Raw genomic sequence first — 22805 nt, 5'->3', positions numbered from 1 at the left:
CTATCTGAGGTGGCCACCTCACTCTGCTTTATGGTAGCATTGGCCATGGCATGACATACAGTATATTGCAACAAAGCTATGTTCACTTTAAGCTTTCTATTTAAGACCTCAAAATAGCATGCCCATTTGTAAGTAAATCACTACTGACAAAGCAGAGCAGAACATGTGACCAAAAACCTTCAGTTAAAATTCATACCTCCATCATGTGTTCACTGTGGCCTTAGAAAAGCACTATATTTTAGCTTTACTTCTGCGTTTCCGAAATGGCGGTAAATAATCTACTTATTTTACAATATTAATGTTAAGAATCACCATAAAAATACAAGTGAAGCACTCTGAACATTTGAAATACACTATATGAATGCTAAATATTATTGCAAAATTGGATGGCCATCTGTCGGGGATGCTATGTGATTTTATGAAATCAGGTATTGTTGCAAGTAAAAAGAGTATCGCAACTTTGGGGAAAGTGGGAGAGCGAATCATACCTTGCTTCAGCTGTAAATTATGTTAGCATTGACACAATTACAGCTTCACCTCTCATTTCTAAGTCGTTTCTTAGTGGTGGTGGTGTCATATGTTTTATTTATTGATTTTAAGTATTTCTGTAAGTGCCTCCCAGCCTACAAGGGCTGTTGAGGTGACGAACAATACAAAGATAAAAGCATTTTAATAACACATTGAAATACACTTTAAAACACCTAAAAACAGTCTTATACAGCATATAGGATTAGGATACACAATTTTAATCTTATCCCTACAGTCCTGCACAAATCATGATAGTAATTCTATTACTGTACTAACTTTGTAACTTTGTACTTACTATTACAAACCATTGGTATTTTACTAATAAGGCTTAAATATTCTAAATGCACCAGACCCTGTCCAGATTTTGGAAACTAAGCAGGGTCAGCCTTGATTAATACCTGGATGGGAGACTGCCATATGAATACAAGGTGCTGTGTGCTATATTTCATAGGAAGAAACTGTAAAAACCACCTCTGAGTATTCCTTGCCTAACAAAATGCTATGAAATTCATGGGGATCACCATACGTTGACAGGTGAATTGAAGGCACATACACGTACATTTTACTAATCATCAAAAGGGGAAGGGAGATTGCTTGTGCAGTATACTAAACTTTAAGGTGGAAACAACTCCAAGGATTATTGTCAACTGATAGAAGCATACACTCCCAACATGCATAGGGCTTATTATGTGCCAGCTATCTCCGCAGCAGTGGTCACACAAATGGGACACACCTGTGATCGACAGTCACCATGATTATTCATGGCAACAAAAAGTATGCAAGGAACTGATCTACATAAATGCTTCTTATTTACTCAAGTACTTCCAGGAATTGACGCACTCCCGCTGACCCGTTGCATTTTTAAGTGCTTGCCTAAATGGATTTATTTTCAATCCTGTACCATGAAAACTTCGCAGTGCATCTCCTTTGCTTGATCTCAGCCACCCGAGAAACAGGAGGAGTGATATTGCTATCCCAGTCAATGGCGTCACTAGGGTTGGCATCACCAGGTGCGGTAACGCATGGTGTCACCTCTCCCCATTGACCTTTTCCCATATCACATGATACAGAATCCTTAGTAATGTTTTTTTTTTGTACTAATGTTACTCATATATCATAATCCCTGTATATTGCTGCATGTAATGGCAATAGCTGTGACATAAACAACTAGTACAATTAAAATTATACCTTTGAACTACAATGTCACATGCACAGCCTAAATGTATATACATGTACATTGTTTCATGTGTTTAAAGTGAAAATACGGTAAGATGTGAAATTCAAAAATAATAAGAGCATGACTGAAAAACATACATTTATATTTATAGGAGTGTTTTCAGCTTTTATGTCCTCCATTTTGAGCCTGGGAAGCATGAATGTACTTTTACAGTACGAGTGGGGTTTCTTTTTTAAGCTTTTATAATGCCTTCCATTTTGAACATGACTAAGAAGCATGAATTTACATGTATAGGAATGTCTTCACCTTTTATTTTATAACATTTTTCATTTTGAGCATGACTGAGGGGCATGGATTTAGGAGTGTTCTCAGCTTTCATTTTGTAACGTCCTCCATTTCGAGCATGACTAAGAAGCATGAATGTACATTTATAGGAGTGTTTTTCTGCTTTTATTTTGTAACGTCCTCCATTTTGAGAATGTCTGAGGGGCACGAATTTACATTTACAGGAGTGTTCTTCAGCTTTTGTCACATCCTTCATCTTGAACCTGAAGGGCACGAATTTGGGAGTGTTTTTCAACTTTAAGCTATATATTAATGTCTAACTGACAATTTGTAAGTCGCTTTGACAGTCTTTTGGCTGCAGCTCCCCTCAGAACTCTCGCTCCGACTGCCACTCAAGCCCCGAAGGACCGCCCCCTTTCCATCCTCCACCGGAAGTCCAACTCGCGCGCAGCCATTGGCCACCGCTCGAGCCAAGGAGCAACGTCCTAGATTGTCCCCGCCCCTCCTCTTCCTGGTCACGTGACGGCGGCGTCAGCTGATCGCTGTTTCCGTTGCCGGCGGCTAGACTAAACTGGGAGAAGAAAGAGAGAGGGGAGCGAGAAGGATGGCCGGTGTGGCTGCAGCGGGGCCCCGCACCAAGACCAAGAAGAAGCACTTCGTCCCCCAGCGGGTGAAGGTGCTGCGGTCCGCCGACCCTCTGCTGGGCGTCTTGGGATGGGGCATCAACCACCAGGTAAGGGATAGCTCCAGTCACACTGGGGAAATAACCCGGTTTGGCACCGCTGTGAAAGCCTTGGACTTCACCTTCCATGGAGATTTCGGGCCTGATCTGCTCCAGGGCCCATTTGTTTGTCCTTTTGGCTGTCCATGGGATCCTCAGCTCTCTTCTCCAGCACCACATCTTGCTATCTTCTTTCTTCACTGTCCAGCCCTCATAGCCATACCTGGTAACAGGGAATACAGTGGCTTGTACGATTTTAACTCTTGTGCACAGTACCTAGGCAAGGGTGGCCAGGGTCAGGGCGAGCAGATGTCCTCCTGACCGCAAAGGAGGACAAGGCTTTGCAAAATGGAGGCCCTTCCAGAACAAACCTAGGGCATGACCAAAGAACAGCTCAGAACCCTCGTAGATAATGTTCCTGCTGCTCCAGAGACTAGGACCCGGAGCAATGGATGCAAGCTGCAGGAAAAGAGACTCCACCTCAACGTTAGGAGGAACTTCCTGACAGAAAGGGCTGTCCGACAGTGGAACACACTCCTTCCTCGGAGAGTAGTGGAGTCTCCCTCCTTGGAGGTCTTCAAACGGAGGCTGATGGCCATCTGTAACAAGGGGTGCTTTGGCTGAGATTTCCTGCATGGCAGAATGGGGTTGGACTGGATGGACTTTGTGGTCTCTTCCAACTCTATGATGCTGTGATTCTAGTCATGCTCAGAATGGACAACCTTTTAGGATTCCTCCTGGATGGAAGTTTGAAAGGTAGGACGTGTCCTGGAAAAAGAAGGATGTCTGCTCACCATGGCTGGGGACTGAGTCCCCCCTGAAATGATCTGCCAAAACTGGACTACCAGGTCTGCATCTATACAGCAGACTTAATGCAGTTTGAGACCACTTTAACTGTCCATGGCTCAAGGCAATGTGATTCTGGGATTTGTAGCTTTGTGGAGAAGAGTGCGGCCAAAAAAGACAAGTAAATGGGTCATTGAACAGATCAAGCCTGGAAGCCAAGATGATGAAACTGAGGCTATTGTACTTTGACCACATCATGAGAAGATGATAATGTTAGGAAAGGTGGAGGGCAGCAGGAAGAGAGGAAGGCCACATGCTAAATGGATGGACTCTATTAATGAGGTCACAAGCTTGAATTTGCAAAATGTAAGCAGAGCAGTAGAGAATAGGGGGTCTTGGAGATGCCTTATTCACAGGGTTGCCATGAGTCAAGTTCAATGCCAAGGCAATTAACAAGAACAAGAGCTATTTATCCTTCTCTGTCAGAGAGCTGTGATGCCACTTGTTGTTGTGTGCCTTCAATTCATTTCTGAATTATGGCAACCCTAAGGGGAACCTATCATGGGGCTTTCTTGGCAAGATTTGTTCAGAAGAGGTTTGCCATTGCCTTCCCCTGGGGCTGAGAGCATGTGACTTACCCAAGGTGGGTTTCATGGTCAAGCTGGGAATTGAACCCTGGTCTCTATAATCATAGTCCCACCCTCAAACCACTATGCCATGCTGGCTGTTGGTGCCACCACAAGCTATGAATCCCAGGATTCCATAGGATGGAACCATGGCAGTTGAAATGGTGTCAAACTGCATTAATTTTGCACTGCGGTAGCAGTGCTTGCCCTCTTATGTAGCTGAACCTCATCTGAAATGAGATCAGTCACAAGTGCCCTAAATGATCATGCAGTAAGATATACCAAGAGAGCAGTTGCCATTGAGCCCTCCCAGGAATGATAAAGGCAGCCTGCAGTCTATCCTAGGCACACATATGTAGGCATCAGTTGCAGTGGACATATGGAGGGCATATCTAAGCAGAAGTGATGCTTGTCAGAATCTTCATATTTAAGGATGACAGGTGAGGAGGGTAATCTCTCCCCACCGCCCAAAGTGCCTTATTGTTTGCTTTCAAGTGGTTTCTGAATTATGGTGACCTTAAGGCAAACTTATCTCTGTGTTTTCTGGGGCTCAGAGTGTGTGACTTGCCCAAGGACACCCAATGGATTTCCATGGCTGAGTTGGAAATTGAAACCTGATGTCATAATCCAACACTTAAATCACTACAGCACACTGTACCTGCAAAAGCCAAATCTAATAATTATCTGACTGTACATGTTGAGATCCACGCCTTAAAAAAATCTTGTATCCCTGGAAGATGTTGAATCCCACACTGCAGGATTCATGGCTAGAAGAAAGTGTGGTTCTTTCTTTATCCTGATTCAGAATTAGTCACAGAATCGACCTCACCCTGCCCATCCCTGCCACCTTTTAGCATAGCATATTCTGTGAAATCCTTCACTGATATTGATCTTATTGTCAAACAAGCTCGCCCCCTACTCTTGAATATTTTATGTATGTGCTTTAAAGTCAGCTGTCAAGCTATGGCGACCCCATGAATTTCATAGGGTTTTCTTAGGTAAGGAATATTCTGAGGTGGTTTTGCCATTTCCTTCCTCTGAAATACAGCCTACAGTACCCAGTATTCATTGGCAGTCTCCCATCCAAGTGCTTATCTTGGCTGACCCTGTTTAGCTTTCAAGATCAGATGGATTTGGTCCCTTTAGGGTATTTAGGCCATATTTCCTGTCCCCCCCCCCCCTTTTTTCCTGTCCCAGATTCATGGTGGTAGGATGGGATCATCTAGTCAACATAATAGTTTTTTTATTTGTCTATTGACTTTATGCAAACATGGAAAAGTTAGTGGTTAACTGTTGGGGAGTTTTTAACTGAAACAGACAATAAACTCCTTTTTGATAATTTTTTCTTTTTTTCTTATGTTCAGCTTTTTTTCTTTTGTAAACTGTTTTGGACCTATGCTGAGGGTATTATTTGAAAGCTATTTTAAAAGTAAATAGTAATGACACAAGTAAATTGATATTTTCTTGATGACTTCCCTGATCTTAAATGATATCTTACTGCTTTGAGGATTGGTGCTGGGAAGAGGAATGAAGGAATCACCTGTCAAGTGCTTGCACTGAAATGTCAGTAAGCCAAAACATATCATCAAATATTCCTACCCTTTTTTTTATAATCATGATTTTATCTTATCCCTTGTTTTCAAATCTATTGAATGAGGATTGCCTAACAGATATTGAGTTTGCTAATCAAAGATTGTGAGTAGTGCATTGTAAGGGTATTTCTTTTGGGAGAAGTTTTTCCTTCCATTTCTATAAGGTCTTTGTAGTCTGCATACCTGCTCTCCTTCTTTCTTATTTAGTGCTTGTGAATAGGTTTCATAGAGTAGCTATTCAGGAAGGAAGGACAGGTACTCTGTTAATCTCTCTGTTAGGGCTAGAGAAGGAATGCTTCATTAATCAGAAGGCTGTAACTGCAGGAGGCAGGGATATAGGTGGTAGTGCTTCTGGAACTGCCTATGCTCCATATTAATCTGATACCCAGTTCTGAGATTGAAGGGATCATCTCCAGCAAAGCAGAAAGCCCCCAGAAAAGATGGGAAGGAGTTAGACTTGAGTGTGCAAGGATACTTGCAAAAAAGCATGAGGAATATACTGATGACACCTCACTATTTCTCTGCCACATCTGAATCCAGTGAGAGAGCATGGAGATCCTCTAGCAATGCTTGGATGGCTCAGATATAGGATGGTAAATTAAAGCTAAATTCTGGCATGTTCCTTAAAGCATACTTTCTTGTGCTTTACTCAAACCCCCTATGGAACTGTCCTGTATGTAGGTTCCTCCCTGCAACCCCTAGATAAATGGAACAAGTATAAAATGAATTTAACTGCTCACTTGTGGTTCAGTAAAAAAAAAAAAATCCCCTCTCTCTCTGTCTTTGTTTTCAAACTCGAGCTGATAGCCTTCAAAGTTTCGGAAAGAATCAGTCAATAAATTGCTATTTGTGTTGCTCACACTCCACATCCACATAATGCACAGTAGAAAGGTCTCTACACAAATGGACTTTAAAAACCCTTGTAATCTACATATAAAATTGGTATTATGAAGTGTTAAGGAAAGTTATTAGGAGTTTTTATTTGCCAAAGTATTTCACTCCGAAAAGTTCAGTCAATGAAATTAAAACTGGAGGGTCTTTACTTTTAGTTTTGGAGCTACAAAAATCAAAACAACCCTCAGCATGCTGCAGCTATCCTCCCCAAATACCCTTTTCCCTTTAGAGAAGGTATGAACAACATATGGAGTATAGGTTTACCCAATGTCCCTGCTGTCAATTTTTTTTTTATTTTTTTTTTGCTGGTGTGGTTGATAAAAACGTACCAGTTTCCCTTTAAACTGGCTGTATACTTCCACACATGTTGTTTACAAACAGAATTCTGCTCCACAGTGTGAACACTTCATTTAAATTGAAAGAAATGTTCTTTTCTGTAGCTATTGCAGCAAATTCAATGGTAGGGGTTGTTGCTTCCAGTGGGTTTCATGGAGGAGGGTGTCAATGTAGCCCCCATTTCCCAAATCTCAGATTTAATGAAAGGGGCATGGATTTTTTTTTCCATCAAAGAAAATGGGGAATTGAGTCAACAAATCTGTGTTTATATTCTTGTTGGGGTAAGAAGCAGCTGGTGATCTCCAAATATTTTGCTGCTGTTGTCCCTGCCGAGGGTGGCCTGTAGAAGGGGGTGGTCTGAGTTGTGAACAAAACCTTTGGAGCACACCAGTTTCCCAGCTCCTATTCTTGGTGTTTTTGACTTCTGATTTCTCAGTTGTCCATTGCATGTTACAAGATGATGAAGTGAAATGAGCTGTGAGTGTCCTGGTATTTATCCTGATCTTGACATTGCTTGCTGAAGGGTCCCTTTTCATTGGTTCAAAGTAGGGGACATAGGCCTGTTACAGACAGCCAAAATAAAGCTGCCTCAAGTCACTTTGGAGGTATGCTGTTTAAATGATTCATGCATCCTAAGAGTCCAGAAGCCGCACCAAAGCCACGCTGCAGTCCTAGGGACTGGAGTGCAGCTTTGGTGCAGCTTCCAGACTCTTAGGACGCATGCATCATTGAAACACCATACCTCCAAAGTGACTCGAAGCAGCTTTATTTTGGCTGTCTGTATAGGGTCATAGTTTCTACAGTCCCTTGCCATTCAGACATATTTGCAATGCCATATGGGAGACGAGATCAAAATACCTGGAGAGTCAGAGGTTCCCTACCCAGGTAGTTTCATCTGTGCATTGAAAACTTATTAAGAATACATTGCGCTTATAAATATGTTAAAGTCTCTGTAATCTATCTTGGTGTGTGCTCTGTGCTCATGAGCCTGGCCTCATTTGGGCTCTAAAAGGAGGTTGCTTTCCCAGCCTCCAGATGGAGCAGACCGAGTGAAGACCTTGAGGCAGAGCATGCATTTCTGTAGAAAAGTAATTTCCTCTCTTTGTGGGATGTGCACACAGGCTTTAAGCAGACAGACTACATTCTATCCTTAAACCTCTCTAAGCTCGACTGACCCCTTTCCTCTGATTCCAGCAGTTTTACGACCCCAGAGTGTGGGGGGAGAATCTGAGACCCATGGAACAGTCACAAAATAATTCATATTCTGGAATGAAGGAGGCAGCTGGTATGTGGGCCTTGTAGCATGTGCTTCTGTGTTGCAAATGTCCTTTTTGCTGCAGGCATCTTCCTTTGGTGTACAAAAGGCCAGTTGCTTCCTTCCGCTTTGCCCTACAGCACTTCCAAAAGTGTGACTGCTATGTTTGCATTGGTGCATGAAAATAACGCTTGCTGTGGTTTGTTTTTCCTAAGAAATGGGATAAAATTGAGAAGATGGGACTAAAATTGCCTTGCATGTCTTGGATTCTTTCCTTTGGGCAGAAGGGAAACTTTGGAGTCATATGACTTGGCTAGGATTCCTAATAACTACAGTGGGCCCTTGGTATATGCGGGTGATCCATTCCGGACCCCCCGTGTATACCAAAATCCTCATATGCTCAAGTCTCATTGTCCCTAATGGCGGCGTGTGTGCACGCGCGCTGCCATTGGGGACAAAAGTCCCTCTCCTCCCTCCCTCCCTCCTTACCTCCTCGGTTGCTGCCGCCGCCTCGGCCTCCTCGCCACCGCCTCTGTGAAAAGGCCAGGTGGTGTTGGAAGCCAAGAGGCCTCCAGGCCGCCACCTGTCCTTTCTGCGACGGCAGTGGCGGTAAGGAGGCTGAAGCTTGGCCTCCAGCTTGGCCTCCAGCACGGCCTCCCGGCCTCCTTGTGGCCACTGCCGCCGTGGAAGACCCGAGTGGCAACCTTCTTGGCCTCCAACACAACCCGGCCATTCCCGTGTCGGCGGCGGAGGCCGAGGCTGCGAGGAGGCCAGGTGGCAGTGCTGGAGGCCATGAAGGCCTCTGGAGCTACTGCTCTGCCTCCTCGCTGTCGCGGAAGGACCAGGTGGCGAGGAGGCGAAGCAGTAGCTTCAGAGGCCTCCAGTATGGCCTCACGGCCTCATCGCCACCTCCACCACCGCAGAAATGGCCCTTCTGTGGCGGTGGCAAGGAGAAAGACGAGGCAGCAGAGGCCGAGGCCAAGCCTTGGCCTCCTCGCCACCGCCACTGTGGAAGGGCCGAGTGGAGACCTCTTGGCCTCCAACACCACCCGGCTTTTTTGCGGAGGTGGCGGTGAGGAGGTAGAGCCACAGCATGGCCTCACTCCTCCTCACTGCTGCCTCAGGAAAGGCCGACTGGTGATGGAGGCCAAGAGACCTCCAGGCCGCCACCTGGACCTTCTGCGACTGTGGTGACGGCGAGGAGGTAGAGCCGCAGCACGGCCTCCCTGCTTTCTTGCCGCTGCTGCCATGGGAAAGGGCAGGTGGTGTTGGAGGCCAAGAAGCCTCCAGGCCGCCACCTGGCTCTTCTGCAGAGGTCGCGAGGAGGCCATGGCTGTGTAAATGCCGGAAGGCCATTCTGGAGGCCAAGCTTCGGCCTCCTGAGGAGGGAAAGAGGGAGGCAGGGAGGGAAGGAGGGAGGAGGGAAGGAGAGGGACTTCTGTCCCCAATGGCAGCATGCGTGCATGCGCGCCTCCATTGGGGACAATCTCTGGGTTTGCCATCCGCGGATGCTCAAATCTGTGGATGGCAAATTTGCGTATAGGAAGGGCTGACTGTACAATGTCTGAGTTGTAACCCCTTAACCCTGTGTGCGTAGTCATCCTCTGTATGGTTAGTTGTTTTTGGTTTAGGTGGCTTCTCTTTAGAGCTTACTTGCAAGTGAAGTTGACTCAGTTAGCCCTGCTCTGATCTTTGCTTTGTGGGAGGAATGGTGCCAAAGAAACAGCATTATTAGATATGTGGAAGTTTTATAATGCTTGGCAGTATATAGTGCTGAAAGAAAATCAACTATCTAAGTTACTCAGATGACTCCATACTACTAGCAGAAAACATCACGGACTTGGAACAATTAATAAGGAAGGTCAAAGAAGAAAGTGCAAAGGCAGGCCTGCTGAACATAAAGAAAAATAATGACCACAGGGGAACTACGTAAATTCAACATAGACAAAGAGGAAGTCGCAATATTTAAAGAGTTGCCATAACTTGGATCAAACATTGATCAGAATGGAGACTATAGTCAAGAAATCAGAAGATTAGGAATGGGAAGGGCAACTAGACAAGATCTTAAAGAATAAAGATGTGCTACTGGAACATGAAAGTTAGAATTGTACAATCCATGTTATTACCCATCACCATTTATGGATGCAAGAGTTGGACAGTGAAGAAAGGAGACAAGAAGAAAATAAACTAATTTGAGATGTGGTGCTGGAGAAGAGTGAGGAGGATCCTATGAACAGCCAAAAAGACAAACAAATGGGCCCTTGAGCAGATTAAGCCAGAAGTCTCCTTGGAAGCCAAGATGATCAAACTGAGGTTGTCATACTTCGGCCACATCATGAGAAGTCAAGTCTCATAAAAATACAGTAATGCTGGGAAAGGTAGAGGGAAGTAGAAAGAGAGGAAGACCACATGTCAGATGGATAGACTTAATTGGGGAGGCCACAGGACCTAAGCAGAGCAATGGAGGACATACTTGGATGTGTCTCATTGACAGGGTTGCCATGAGTAAGGGTCAGCTTGAGGACACCTAACAACAGCAACAACAAATATAGTGCTTATTTCCCTCCCTATATAACAAAGCAAGGGGAAGATTTGCTCTTACTATTAGGGAAGTGCTGGGAAATATGTACCTTTCCAAATGGACTATACCTCCCATCAGCTCTAGGCAGCTAGCTAGGGATAAGGCTTGATGAGAATTGCAGTGCAACAGTATCTGGAGAGCCAACATGTTCCTGATCCCTGTATTAGATAGAGGTAGTAGGTTTTATCTTCTGGTTACCTGATTTCAGTACCTTTGTCAAACTGTTGACTCTTGGCCTCTGTTCAGTATCTGCACATGGTGACGTGTGATTTACCGGAGATGGGCACAAAGTTCCAAGAAAGGGGAGGGACCCTCCAGTACTTCAAGCCAGATATTGCCATCCTTAGGAAGAGAGAGCAAGCTACCAGAGCCACTGAAACCCCTAATTAAGAAAGCTACAGAGAGACAAAGAGTATATGGCTGTCATATGAGAAAGTGACAAGAAGGTATCAGAGAAGAGCACTGTGTGCTCACAACCATCTGTGCTGCTTCCTTTCATGCAGGTTGCTGCTATCAAGTACAATAGAAGATTCTGTCACATTGTCAATGCTGAAAGATTCAGCTTCTAATCCACTCAGCTTTTCTACACAGAAAGGCAGTGGGCACCATCTTGTTATTTCCTTCAGGTCTGGTAAAATATGCCTCTGCTGTGCACAAGATCTATGTCTTTTCCTTCGTTGGCTTGTTTAGGAAAGAGTCTAAGTGCCTTCTTCTGTTCCTTCTTGAATGCCCTCTGTTAGACTCCTGGTCCCTTATGCATACAGTGGGCCCTTGGTATCCGCTGAGGTTTGGTTCCAGGATCCCCCGTGGATAACAAAATCTGGGGCTGCTCAAGTCCTGTTAAACATTTTGGCATAGGAAAATGGTGTTCCTTATGTAAAAATGAAAATCAAGGATTGCTATTTGGAATTTATACTTTAAAAAAAAATGTTTTCAAGCCATGGATGCTTGAATCCGTGGATTTTAAAAATCCATGGATAAGGAAGGCTGACTGTATAGCAGTTGGCTGCCTCTGTGGGTGTGTGAGGATTTTGGGTTCATTTTTATTTGTTTCATTAAAAAAGTTCAGTGTAGCTAAACAACAATGTGACATAACAAAATGATATAAATAATAGCAATCGTAGTTAACATATAGAAAATAGGGCGTTATAAAATAAGTAAGCAAATGTTCAGACTGGAGTAATAGAAAAAATGTAAAGTGTTATAAGGGAACTCTAATATGGAGAGTAACAAACACATAGGCAAATGTTGTACTATAGGAAGTTTATTTGTTATCGGGATCTTTGAAGATACAGGATCATCGTATGTAATAGTTCTGATTTGAGATGTTGGAAGCCTCTGTTTAGTTTGTGTTGATAATGTTGAATGATGTATATCTTCGTATTTTAAGCAATAAAATTTATTAAAAAAAATGATATAAATAATAGGAAATTATTTTTAAAGCTAGCCAGTTAGAAACAATTTAAAATACAGATTAAAAAAACAAAGCAGTAGAGAAGATACAATGCAAGGTCACAAAGTTCTCTAATATCACCGATTTTAAGTAAAGCTCCAAACTTAGAAGGGCAAGTGGCTTGGCCCATAGAGTATAGTAAAGTCATTGTCAAATCTGATTGCAGATAATGCTAAATTGAGCACAAGTCACAATGAATCTTGTTGCTTTTCAGAGTTTTTAGTTGCACGTATCTGGCATGTTTTGTGATCTAAAAATGACAAATATTAGCTCAAACCATGAGATGTAACATTTTCCTGTAACTCTGAATCACTCTGTTAGTTAGAGCCATGATGCCTGGGCCTCTGCCAGGATTTGATAGCATGAAAAACAGTATTTAAAGACCAACAAGAACTGTTATTATAGGCTGGGATGGGCAACCTCTGGCCCTCCAGATTATTAGACTACATTTTCCATCAGCCCTTACTACATTGACTGCTTTGGTTTAGGCAGAAAAGTGGACAATTATGGCAACCCTAGGCAGATGGGATTTGCACTCTAGCAACCTCCAGCAGGTTCTCCCTCCTAAATAATTTTCAGTACAACACAGGCTGGCTCCCTCTGGGCCAGTGTTGAATGTCAGCAGGATATCTTGCCATGGCTGGATTATCCAACGCTTGATACTCCCTTGTAGGCTTGTTCTCTTGTCCACACTTCTTTCCTCTCCCTGTCTCCCTTTGTTTTTTGACAGTCCCAGCAAGCAGCACTCCAAAGATTTTGTGGGCTCCTCTCAGGCCAAGACTTTGCAGGCCTGTATGTTCCACATGGGGATGCTTCAGAATTGGTTTTTAAACTGACCTAGGCTTTGTACAGACTGGCCTGAAAGGCCAGCCTGGGGGCAGAGTCAGGGCATAGCATCCTGATGATGCATGCCCGACTCCACCTCCCCAGGGCGCCCTGATGACATGTGCCGCTTTTGATGGCGCACGGCATCATGGCGCGCCTCTAGTGCTGTTTCTAGATGATGCAGCGCCGAAAGAGTGTCATATAGCTGCGCCACGTAGCTGTGGCGCCCTTTCAAGTGCACAAAAATTAGACGCTTTTTGCGGCTCCTTGTTCCCTTGAAAGGCTGGATCCCAATCCGGCTGAAGAAGGGGCAGCTAGAGGCCACCCCTTCAGGGCTGTTTGTACAGCCCCCTAATTTGCACTTCCGGGGCCAATTGTGGGTCAGAAAAGTTATCATTTGGATTCTGCAGTTCTCCAAATCTTACAGAACAGTTCTTGGTTATTATTATTATTATTATTATTATTATTATTATTATTTTAAAAAATCTTTTAAGAGAATGTTGCATACAAAAGTGTTTATTTTAGAAAAAGTTATGTATGGAAATTGATACTTATTTTGTGCAATTTTTAAAAAACGAGCAGATTAAGAAATGGGAAGAGTGTTATGGCTGAAGATATGCAAAAGTGATAGGGAGTGGGCTTGACTGATTTTATAAATCTTTTGTTCCATGTGGTATCAATAACGGTTCCTATTTTTGGTATCTGTCTTAGTGCTGAGCCTAATTAGGTAGGTCATATCTGAACTGGAAAGGGGCTTTGTTCTTCTCAGAGAACATTTTAAAGACACTGCATAGTGTTGCTTGACGCTGCATAGGCCAGATCCGTCATGTTGCTTGGGTTGAATGTAAACTGTATGTTTGCAGATATGTTGGACTAAAGCTCATGGACTACTATTCCCATCCTCTATGAGGATGATGAGAATTTTGGAGCAGCAGATGTGTAGAGAGCCTTCTTGTGGGAAGCTGGTTCAATTTATGCAAGGTCCTTGCACTGCATTCAGCATTAGTCAGTGTAGAATATCTACCATTTTCCACCCCCATGCTCAGGATTGGACTACTATAAGTAGGGTTGCCATAAGTCAGGACCTCCGAACTGGGACAAATGTAGGACAAACGTAGGACAAAATTTTCAGATGGAGGACACATTTTTTAAAAAATGGAGGACACGCAAAAATGATGTTTTTTTAAAAAAATTCATATAAATGCCTGATTCTTAGGCATGATAAAAATGGAGGACATTTGGCATTATTCCTAGACAGATGGCAGAAATGTGCTTCCCTTTCTGGTCAAAACCAGAAGATGAGGAAGAGTGGAAGAAGCAGAGGAGGAGGAAGAGGAGAAGAAGAAAAGGAGGAAGAAGAGGAGGAGGAAGAGGGGGAAAGGAGGAGGAGGAAGAAGAGGAAGTAGAGAGGAAGAAAAAGGGGAGGAAGAGGGGAAGGATGAGGTGGAAAAGAAGAGGAGAAGAAGAAGGGGAAGAGGAGGAGGAGCAGAGGAGGAAGAAGAGGAGGAGGAGAGGAGACAGAAGAAGAGGGGTAGGAGAAAGAAGAGGAGCAAGCTGCAAGGCAGGGAAAAAAGGGTCTCCCTTCGAGGAGAGACCCTTCCTCCCTGCCTTGGAGCCTGCCTGGCCGGCGGGGGAAGCTCCAAGGCAGGGAGAGAAGGGTGTCCCTTCGAGGAGAGACCCTTCCTCCCTGCCTTGGAGCCTGCCTGGCCGGCGGGGGAAGCTCCAAGGCAGGGAGAGAAGGGTGTCCCTTCGAGGAGAGACCCTTCTCTCCCTGTCCTGAAGCCTGCCTGGCCGGCCCTGGAGGCGAGGAAGAGGAGGAAGGCGGAGCTGGAGGAGGAGGTGGGTTGGCGCCGCAGCAGTCGCATTAGCGGCAGCGGCAATGGCCGGAGCGGGCCCCCAAACAGGGGACCAGGCACGGGTGGGGGCCCAAACCGGACCGTGACCGGGAGGGGCCCCCCAAAAGCGTGCTGGTCACGGGGGGGGGGGGCGGGTTATGGCAACCCTAACTATAAGCAGCCCTGTGTGCATGGTGTGATTCTGGGGGGACAGAGAAAACCCACAGAAATGTGGAATTCAGCTGCCTGAAGAATGAAGTATTTAATTTAATAACATTGAATTTTTTAAAATTTTATTGTAATAATATATCTTATTTACAAATCTTGCATTCATCCAGCATGACAAAAAAAAATCAAAATATAAATCTCTTAATTTATAAGCTTATTTATAAAGCTTTCCTATGAAACTGTAAATTTTTATATATTAACAAAAAATCTTTAAACCCAAGACAATTGTTACATTTATTCACATAAGAAAGATTGTTGTTTCTTGAGCAACACGTTTCTAAGCAGCAGTCAAATGAAATATCACAGCTACCCAGTCCTTTTCCCATTTAGCCATATCTTTTTTGTTTAATAATGCTGTTAATCTATCTAGTTCTTTCATTTCCAGTATTTCATTTCGCCAATCTTCTATGCGAGGAGTAAAAGGTAATTTCCAATTCTTTGCTACTATCATTCTAGCCGCAGATATTAAATGTAATACTATTTTCCAAATTTTCCTTTCTTCATCAAGGCCTAGTAGTGAGGTCATGTTTAGAAGATATAATTCTGGCAACAAATCAGAATCAATTTTTGACAACCACTTAATTTCCAGATGAATCTTTCCCCAAAAAAGACTTTATCAATGGGCAATGCCACCACATATGCAAGTATGTACCCACTTCCTGTTGACATCTCCAACACCAGTTATCCTATAGTTTATATATTCTGTCTAATGAATATGGTGGTGTGAGATACCATCTATTTACAACTTTAAAATAGTTTTCTTTTAATGATTGTGCTACAGTAAATTTCTTTGTTTTTAATCTTGCATTTTCCCATTTTCCCAAATCTAAGTTGTAGCCCAGCTCCTGTGCCTATTTCATCATGAAATCCTTAATTTCCACTTCTTCTAAAGATCTTTTCAGTAAGATATTATAGATTTAGCTTAATAACTTTTCCCCTTCATCGTTTATTAAGATAGTGTCCAATTCAATATCTTCTTTCTCAAAACCAAATAAATTCACATCTTTTATGAATCTTTCTTTAATCTGAATATAGTTCAACCAATTTATGTGAGAACTTATTCTAATTTCAATTTCATTTTTTGTTCATAAATTGATATTTCCTTCATTATCATAGGTCAGTATATCTCTATATGTAAACCACTTCTGACCTTTCTCCCATTGGCCTAAAAGGCCTCTCGTGGGGAGACCCAAAAGGGAAGCCCAATATAAAACATTTGTTTTACAATTAATCAGTTATTAATGAATGTTTTTCTTAATAAGTGATCATTAAAGACTTTATCCCTTTTATGGCCATCGTACCAGACATATGCATGCCAACTGTACTGAATGTTATATCGTTCTAATAATATAGAATTTGATTTACTTATTTTACACCAATCTTTCATCCATACAATACAGGCTGCCCTATAATATAATAAAATATCTGGTACCGCCATGCCACCCCTTTTAATTGTATCTTTCATAGTTGTCCACTTAATTCTTGTCCTTTTCCCATCCCAAATGAATTCCCTTAATTCTTTATCCCATTGCATAATTATTTTCTGGTTCTGGATTACTGGAAGGTTTAAAAAAAGAAATAAGAGTTTCGGAAGTATACACATTTTAATTGTTGCACTCTTCCCCAATAAGGAAAGCTTTAAATCCTTCCATTTTTAAAATTCATTTTGAATTGTTTTCCACATTAACGTTTAAATCAAAAAGATCCGAAGTATTATTTGATAACCAGATGCCCAAATATTCAATTTTATCCTTAATTTTGCAACCCAATTTTTCTTCTGTTAAATTTCTTTCTTTTTTGTTAATATTCTTTGTTAATAACCAAGTTTTATTTTTATTCACTTTAAAACCCTCTAGTTTTCCAAAGGTTTCCAATTCTTGCTTCAATGTTTCCATACTTTTTAGGGGATTGTCTAGTATTAAAACTATATCGTCCACAAAAGCTTTTAGCTTTATCTCCCTATTTTTAACTCTTATGCCTCTAATTTCTGCATTTCCTCTTACAGAGCTTAAAAGGACTTCCAGAACAGAAATAAATAACAGGGAGGACAAGGGACAGCCCTGTCTTGTCCCTTTATCTATAAGGAACTCTGATGTCTTTTTTCCATTTATTGAAATATAAGCTTTTTGACATTTGCAGATGTTTTTTATATTTCCTAAGAAATTGTCCCCAAAGCCCATTTGTTTAAGCGTTTCAAACAGAAAGGGCCATTTTACATTGTCAAACGCCTTTTCAGCATTGATAAAAATCAAAAGTAATTTTTTCTTTATTTGTTTTATAATATTCCAAAGTATTTATAATTGTTGTCATATTGAAACTTATTTGTCTACTTGGTATAAATCCATTCTGATCTTCATGAATTATGGTTTTTAATATTTTTTTAACCTGTTTGCCAGAATCATTGCAAATACCTTATAATCGAAATTTAGTAATGATATGGGTCTATAATTAGACACCTCTCTCATATCTTTACCCTCTTTAGGAATAAGAATAATTTCACTATAGGACCATAAATCAGGCATACCTTCTGTTGGGATTTTATTTAATAACTCTTGTAAATGATCTATCAATTCCATCTTGAATATTTTATAAAATACTGCTGTATATCCGTCTATGCCTGGTGCTTTGTTTTCTTTTAAACCCTGAATTGCTAATAAAATTTCCAGTTTTGTAATAGGTACTTCCAAAAGTTCTTTTTGTTCCTTATTCAAATTTACAAATTCTGTTATTTTTGAACCATAAATATCTAAGTTTTTAAAATCTTTGAATAATTTTGAATATTCTTGAAAGAAGAGGTTTATTATCTCCTTTTGTTTTGTAATTTTGTTCCCATTCATTGTCAATCAACTCTGTAACACCATTGAATTTTTAACAGCAAGTTTCTGGCCTTAATGCTTGGGAAAATATAGAATCATAGAATTGTAGAGTTGGAAGAGGCCACAAGGGCCATCCAGTCCAGTCTCCTGCCACGCAGGAACTCTCAGTCAAAGCATCCCCGACAGATGGCCATCAAACCTCTGTTTAAAGACCTCCAGGGAAGGTCTTGAAAGTGTGCAGGTAAAGTATGTGGAAACCCCAGAAGCCAGTGAGATAGATAGCTGAAGATGTCTTCTTTACACTATGTGCTGGACTCTGGGGCACATCCACACTGCAGGAACAATCCAGTTTGACACCATTTTAACTTCCATGGCTCAATGATATGTAGTTCTGTGAATTGTAGTTTTGTGAGATACTTAGCCCTTTCTGCCAGAAAACTCTGGTGCCATAACAGATAATTCCCATAATTCCATAGCATTGAGGCATGACAGTTAAAGTGGTGTCAAACTGCATTATTTTTGCAGTGTGAGTACTGCCAGTGTTACTATAGAACCTTGCCCTTCTCTCTGACTGCCAACATTAGAATGCTGGCTTCTTTTTTAATAGTGATTATTTCACTGTTTAAATTATGAAGAATAATAGAAAAAGAGCAAGTTTGCCTAATCTGCAGAATTTATATATGTTGCACAATTCAGCTTCCCTTGGTATTTTTGATGTAGTATGCCCCATGTGTGAAAACACTGAGGACAAATTTAGCTTCTGAGCATCCTGGTACTGACTGAGAGCAGGGTTTTAACATTTTGGGGGATACTAAATACAGAAGGGATGTTCAATATGTGCTATTGTTCTGCATTATAGTTGAGGAGCAGACAAAGGTTTCTGCTCCCCAGCAGGAAAAGAAAAGGTTAGGGATTAGTACTACTGGAGGGGGGTTCCATAGCTTTTCAGCAGATTCTCAAAAGGTTCTGTGGACACCCCCCCCCTCAAAAAAAAAAAAAAAGCTTAATAACCACTGGTTGATAATAAGTTTTGTTGACACAAAAATTCCGTAGCAATGTTGGGAGTAAACAGAAATAAGCAAAAATATTTCTATAAGTAACTGAAAATTGTTATGAAGACTCTGCATCCCCTGGACTACTTCTGCTTCCAAGTGGTGGTATATGCACCACCAGTTGACAACCACTGATATCCTAGGGATATTCTCAAATGTAGTTGTGTTGTGCTTCTCTGATTAACATTTCTTGGGAGGAAAAACATTAAACCCACATCAGGACAGTCATCAAGTGCAAGTAATTATATTACAAGAGTGCTGCTTGTGCACAAGTATGTTTCTTTTCTTTTAATAAATACAAATGTGAACTCAGTGACTGTTAGAATACCTTAAATATTGATTTAATATGGTGACAGCCACTCCTGCTTTGTGTTCTGGAGAAAAGGCTACAGCAGCAGAACTTTGGGATGTGCTGAGGGGTGCAAAACAGTCTAGGCATTTTGAAGTTCATAGTATATTTGTGCTGTGCCATTTTCTAGGTCTCCACACTTCCGTAGCTGATGAATTATCGATTCTCCTCTGTCAGCACTTGCAGGCAAGCCATCCCAAATGGACAAATAGCCTTGTCATTTTCATTCTTCTCTGTGTAATTGTATCAGTATGAATAGTATGTGGGTCACTTTTGGCAACCAGGCTACTGATATTGTCCATGTTTCCCGGCTTTTCAGTTGAAGAATATTTGAAAGCGATAGCAATAGCATTTACATTTCTATACTGCTTACTAGTGAATTAAGCACTCTCTAAGCGGTTTACAATGTGTAAGCCAATTGCTCTCAGTAAACTGGGTACTCATTTTAACCAATCCATGAAAGGATGAAGGCTGAGTCAACCTTGGAGCCCTGGGATCACAATGTTGTGGCAGTAGTGCCGGCATTTAACCACAGCACCACCAGGGCTCCTTTCCAAAGAATGAAGCTGTCTGAGGTAATACTCTTTCCCCATGGGGAAGCAATAGCCATATTTCAGTTTGATACTGTTCCCCTGGACTTTTATTTACTCAATCAAGATTCAGAGGAGATTAGTTCATAGCCATTACTTCTGAATTGGTATCCTTATATGAGTCCCATTTAATGAAAAATGGTGCTGACAGGCTGCTGACACAGTCCCTGTAATAATGATGGGTCACTTCAGACCACTGTATGCTGATACAGGCATGGGTTTCCAGAGAATGGTCTTAGTTTTGAGAGCTTATAGAATCACTGGAAGGAACTGCAAGGGCCATTTAGTCCAACCTCCTGCCATGCAGGCATATATAACTACAGCATTCCTGAGAGGTGACAACCATCATAGCTCAGAATGCTTTCCTAAACAGCAGCTAGTTAGATGCCTCGGGGAAGTTGCTGGTAGAGCACCAAGAAAAATCAATCCCAGTGATGAAAATGGATGAAAGGTTTTTCTAGTACTTTCTCCAGTTTCAGTACTTCATTTAGATAGGCTAGAGTGAGGAAATCAGTTCAGATAGCAGATGTCACCCCAGATAGACAGAGGCGATAGCCCCCAGGTCTTCTTGGACTCAACAGCTAATCCATTCTGCCATACCACTTGTCCTGAGCCTACTAAAGTAGCCTGAAGCCCCTGGTCTACTGGAAATTGCTTCCCATTATCACTGTTGAGGGAAATTGAACTCCCAGTCCAGCCAGCAGATTGCTTTATGTGGCAGCAAAGGGGTGGTCTACCTGCCTAAGAAAGCAGGCCTAAATACCCCAAAGGTATCAGATCCCAGTAGAATTTGGAAGCTAAGTAGGCTCTGGTTATACTTTGATGGGAGACACAAACATATATCAGGTGCTGTAGGCTGTATTTCAAAGGAATGAACCTGGCAAACTCTTGAATCTTCCTCACTTAAGAAATTCAAAGGGGTGCATTCAGTTGACATAAAGTTGTGTGCACATGCAGATACACACAGAGGGGATACCATTTTCTCTGAACTTGAAGTACAGTGCCATTTTTAGCTATTGCTCCTGGTAATCACTGGCAGGCCTAGCTTCCATCTATGCTAATGGCTGTTGAAATAATCTGTGGGAACTAATTCTTTTGGTCAGTTATCTGTTTTTGAAGAAATATTTCTTTTGCTTGTCTTGAATGTCCATTTTTAATTTCTTCCTCATATGAGCCCTGCTCCTTAATGTGCTAGTTTTCTGCAAGGAATAATAATTAAAAAAGACGAAGGAGCATTTAAATACTTATCTCTCACCTGCTGTCCAAAGTGGTAGAGACCAAACACAGGGTCTACAATTTCAGTGAGAGCTAGACAGAGAACTGGATCCAGATCAAGTTAATTCCTCCTAAAATAGATGGGATAAGTTTGTCAGGACTGGTCCATTGATTTTGCTAGGAGCCAAGTCTTGGTCCAGGTCAGAGTTCTTATCATGGTAAAAGAGCCCTGGTGACACAGCGGTTAAGTGCCAGTACTGCAGCGTCTCACAGCCACAAGGTTGTGAGTTCAATCCTGCAGGGCTCCAGGGTTGACTCAGCTTTGCATCTTTCCAAAGGTCGCTAAAATGAGTACCCAGATTGTTGGAGGCAATTAGCTTACACACTGTAAATCACTTAGGGAGTATTTAAATGCACTGATAAGCAGTATAGAAATGTTATTGCTATTGCTAAAAGACAATAGCATTGTTCTCTTCTAGCCGTTCATAGTCTGGACTGGAAGTGATGCTCACATTTGTCCTGCCCTGTTTCATCTTTTTCTCTCCTCCCCCAGTTACTGCCCTTCACTAATTCTGAAGTCTTTCTTTGAAAGGAAGGTACTTTCTGGTCACAAGCAGAAATTTTACTTTGATAGAACTGATGGGAGCCTCAGAATGGTTTAGCCAAGGTTAAAACCCTCAACAGAATCAGATGTATGGCTGCTCTCTTTGAAAGTAGTTTTTTTCTTTTCCTGGGAGCTTTTAAGATTCTGGGTTTGATCTTTTTCAATTGTCACTGCCTCAAGTCTACTGTCTCGCCTGGTGATTCCCCACTATGTGCCTGTAGCAGAGCCATTCAAAGGCTAGTCCTGTCTGAGCCACTGTGCTTGGTCGGATTGATGTTGGTCATAAATCAAGTGTTCTGCAGGGCTGTTCTTGCGTGTGCCCGCGTGCGCGCGCACACACAGACTTTGAATGCCTGATGCAGCTGGTAAACTGAGCATAAAATGACACTCAAGAATTAAGTATTTATTTATTTATTTATTTATTTCATTTATATACCTCCTTTTTTCTCAAAAGGACCCAAGGCAGTTCACAGATTTAAAAAGCATTACAGTAAAATTTAAATCAGTTAAAACTATCTAAAAACAATATAAAATTACATTAATAATAATAATAATAATAATAATAATACTTATTTATTTATACCCCGCTCTTCAGCCAAGGCAATTTAAATGCTTGCTTAAATAAAAATGTCTTTGCCTGCTGTCAAAAAGCAAGCAGGGAGGGGGCCAGCCTAGCCTCCTGTGGAAAGGCGTTGCAGAGGGTGGGAGCAGCCACTGAGAAGCCTCTCTCTCGTGTCCTCACCAAAGGAGTCTGGGATGGTGGTGGGACCGAGAGAAAGCCTTTCATGATGATCTTAATGTTCTGGCAGGTTCATATGGGGAAATACGGTTCTTCAAATAATCAGGATCTAAGCCGTATAGGGCAGGAGGAGACGGCGGTGGCAGCAGGCCAGAGGAGGTCTGGCCACTTGGAGGAGGAGGAGGAGGAGGAGGAGGAGGAGGAGGAGGAGGAGGAGGAGGGGTGAGTCCCAACCTGACGACCCCCACTGAAAGGGTCGATCGACCCCCAGGTTGGGAACCCCTGATATAAGGATTTATAGCTAATAACTTTGAATTG

At 42.1% G+C, this 22805-nt stretch overlaps 1 protein-coding gene across 2 annotated transcripts in view; it reads left to right on the top strand.

Moving 5' to 3' along the window:
• The first annotated feature begins 2508 nt into the window (after nt 1-2508).
• Nucleotides 2509-22805, top strand: part of LOC149322724 (phosphatidylinositol 5-phosphate 4-kinase type-2 gamma-like) — a 49608-nt gene continuing 29311 nt past the window's right edge. Inside the window, exons 1-2 of one of the 2 annotated variants that reach the window (XM_089482180.1) lie at nt 2621-2723; nt 19470-19525. In XM_089482180.1, the coding sequence (XP_089338306.1) occupies nt 2705-2723; nt 19470-19525 (75 nt within the window). In that variant the 5' untranslated portion in view covers nt 2621-2704. Of the gene's footprint in view, nt 2724-19469; nt 19526-22805 lie in introns of both variants that reach the window. The other variant, XM_089482173.1, reaches the window with a different exon arrangement.

This window comes from Sceloporus occidentalis, unplaced genomic scaffold (genome assembly GCF_023333645.1).
Source record: "Sceloporus occidentalis isolate IW3139 unplaced genomic scaffold, rSceOcc1.0.p SCAF_1, whole genome shotgun sequence".
NCBI lineage: Eukaryota > Metazoa > Chordata > Lepidosauria > Squamata > Phrynosomatidae > Sceloporus > Sceloporus occidentalis.
The sequence above is the reverse complement of the archived record's forward strand: the minus strand, read 5'-3'. Positions and strand labels throughout refer to the sequence as shown.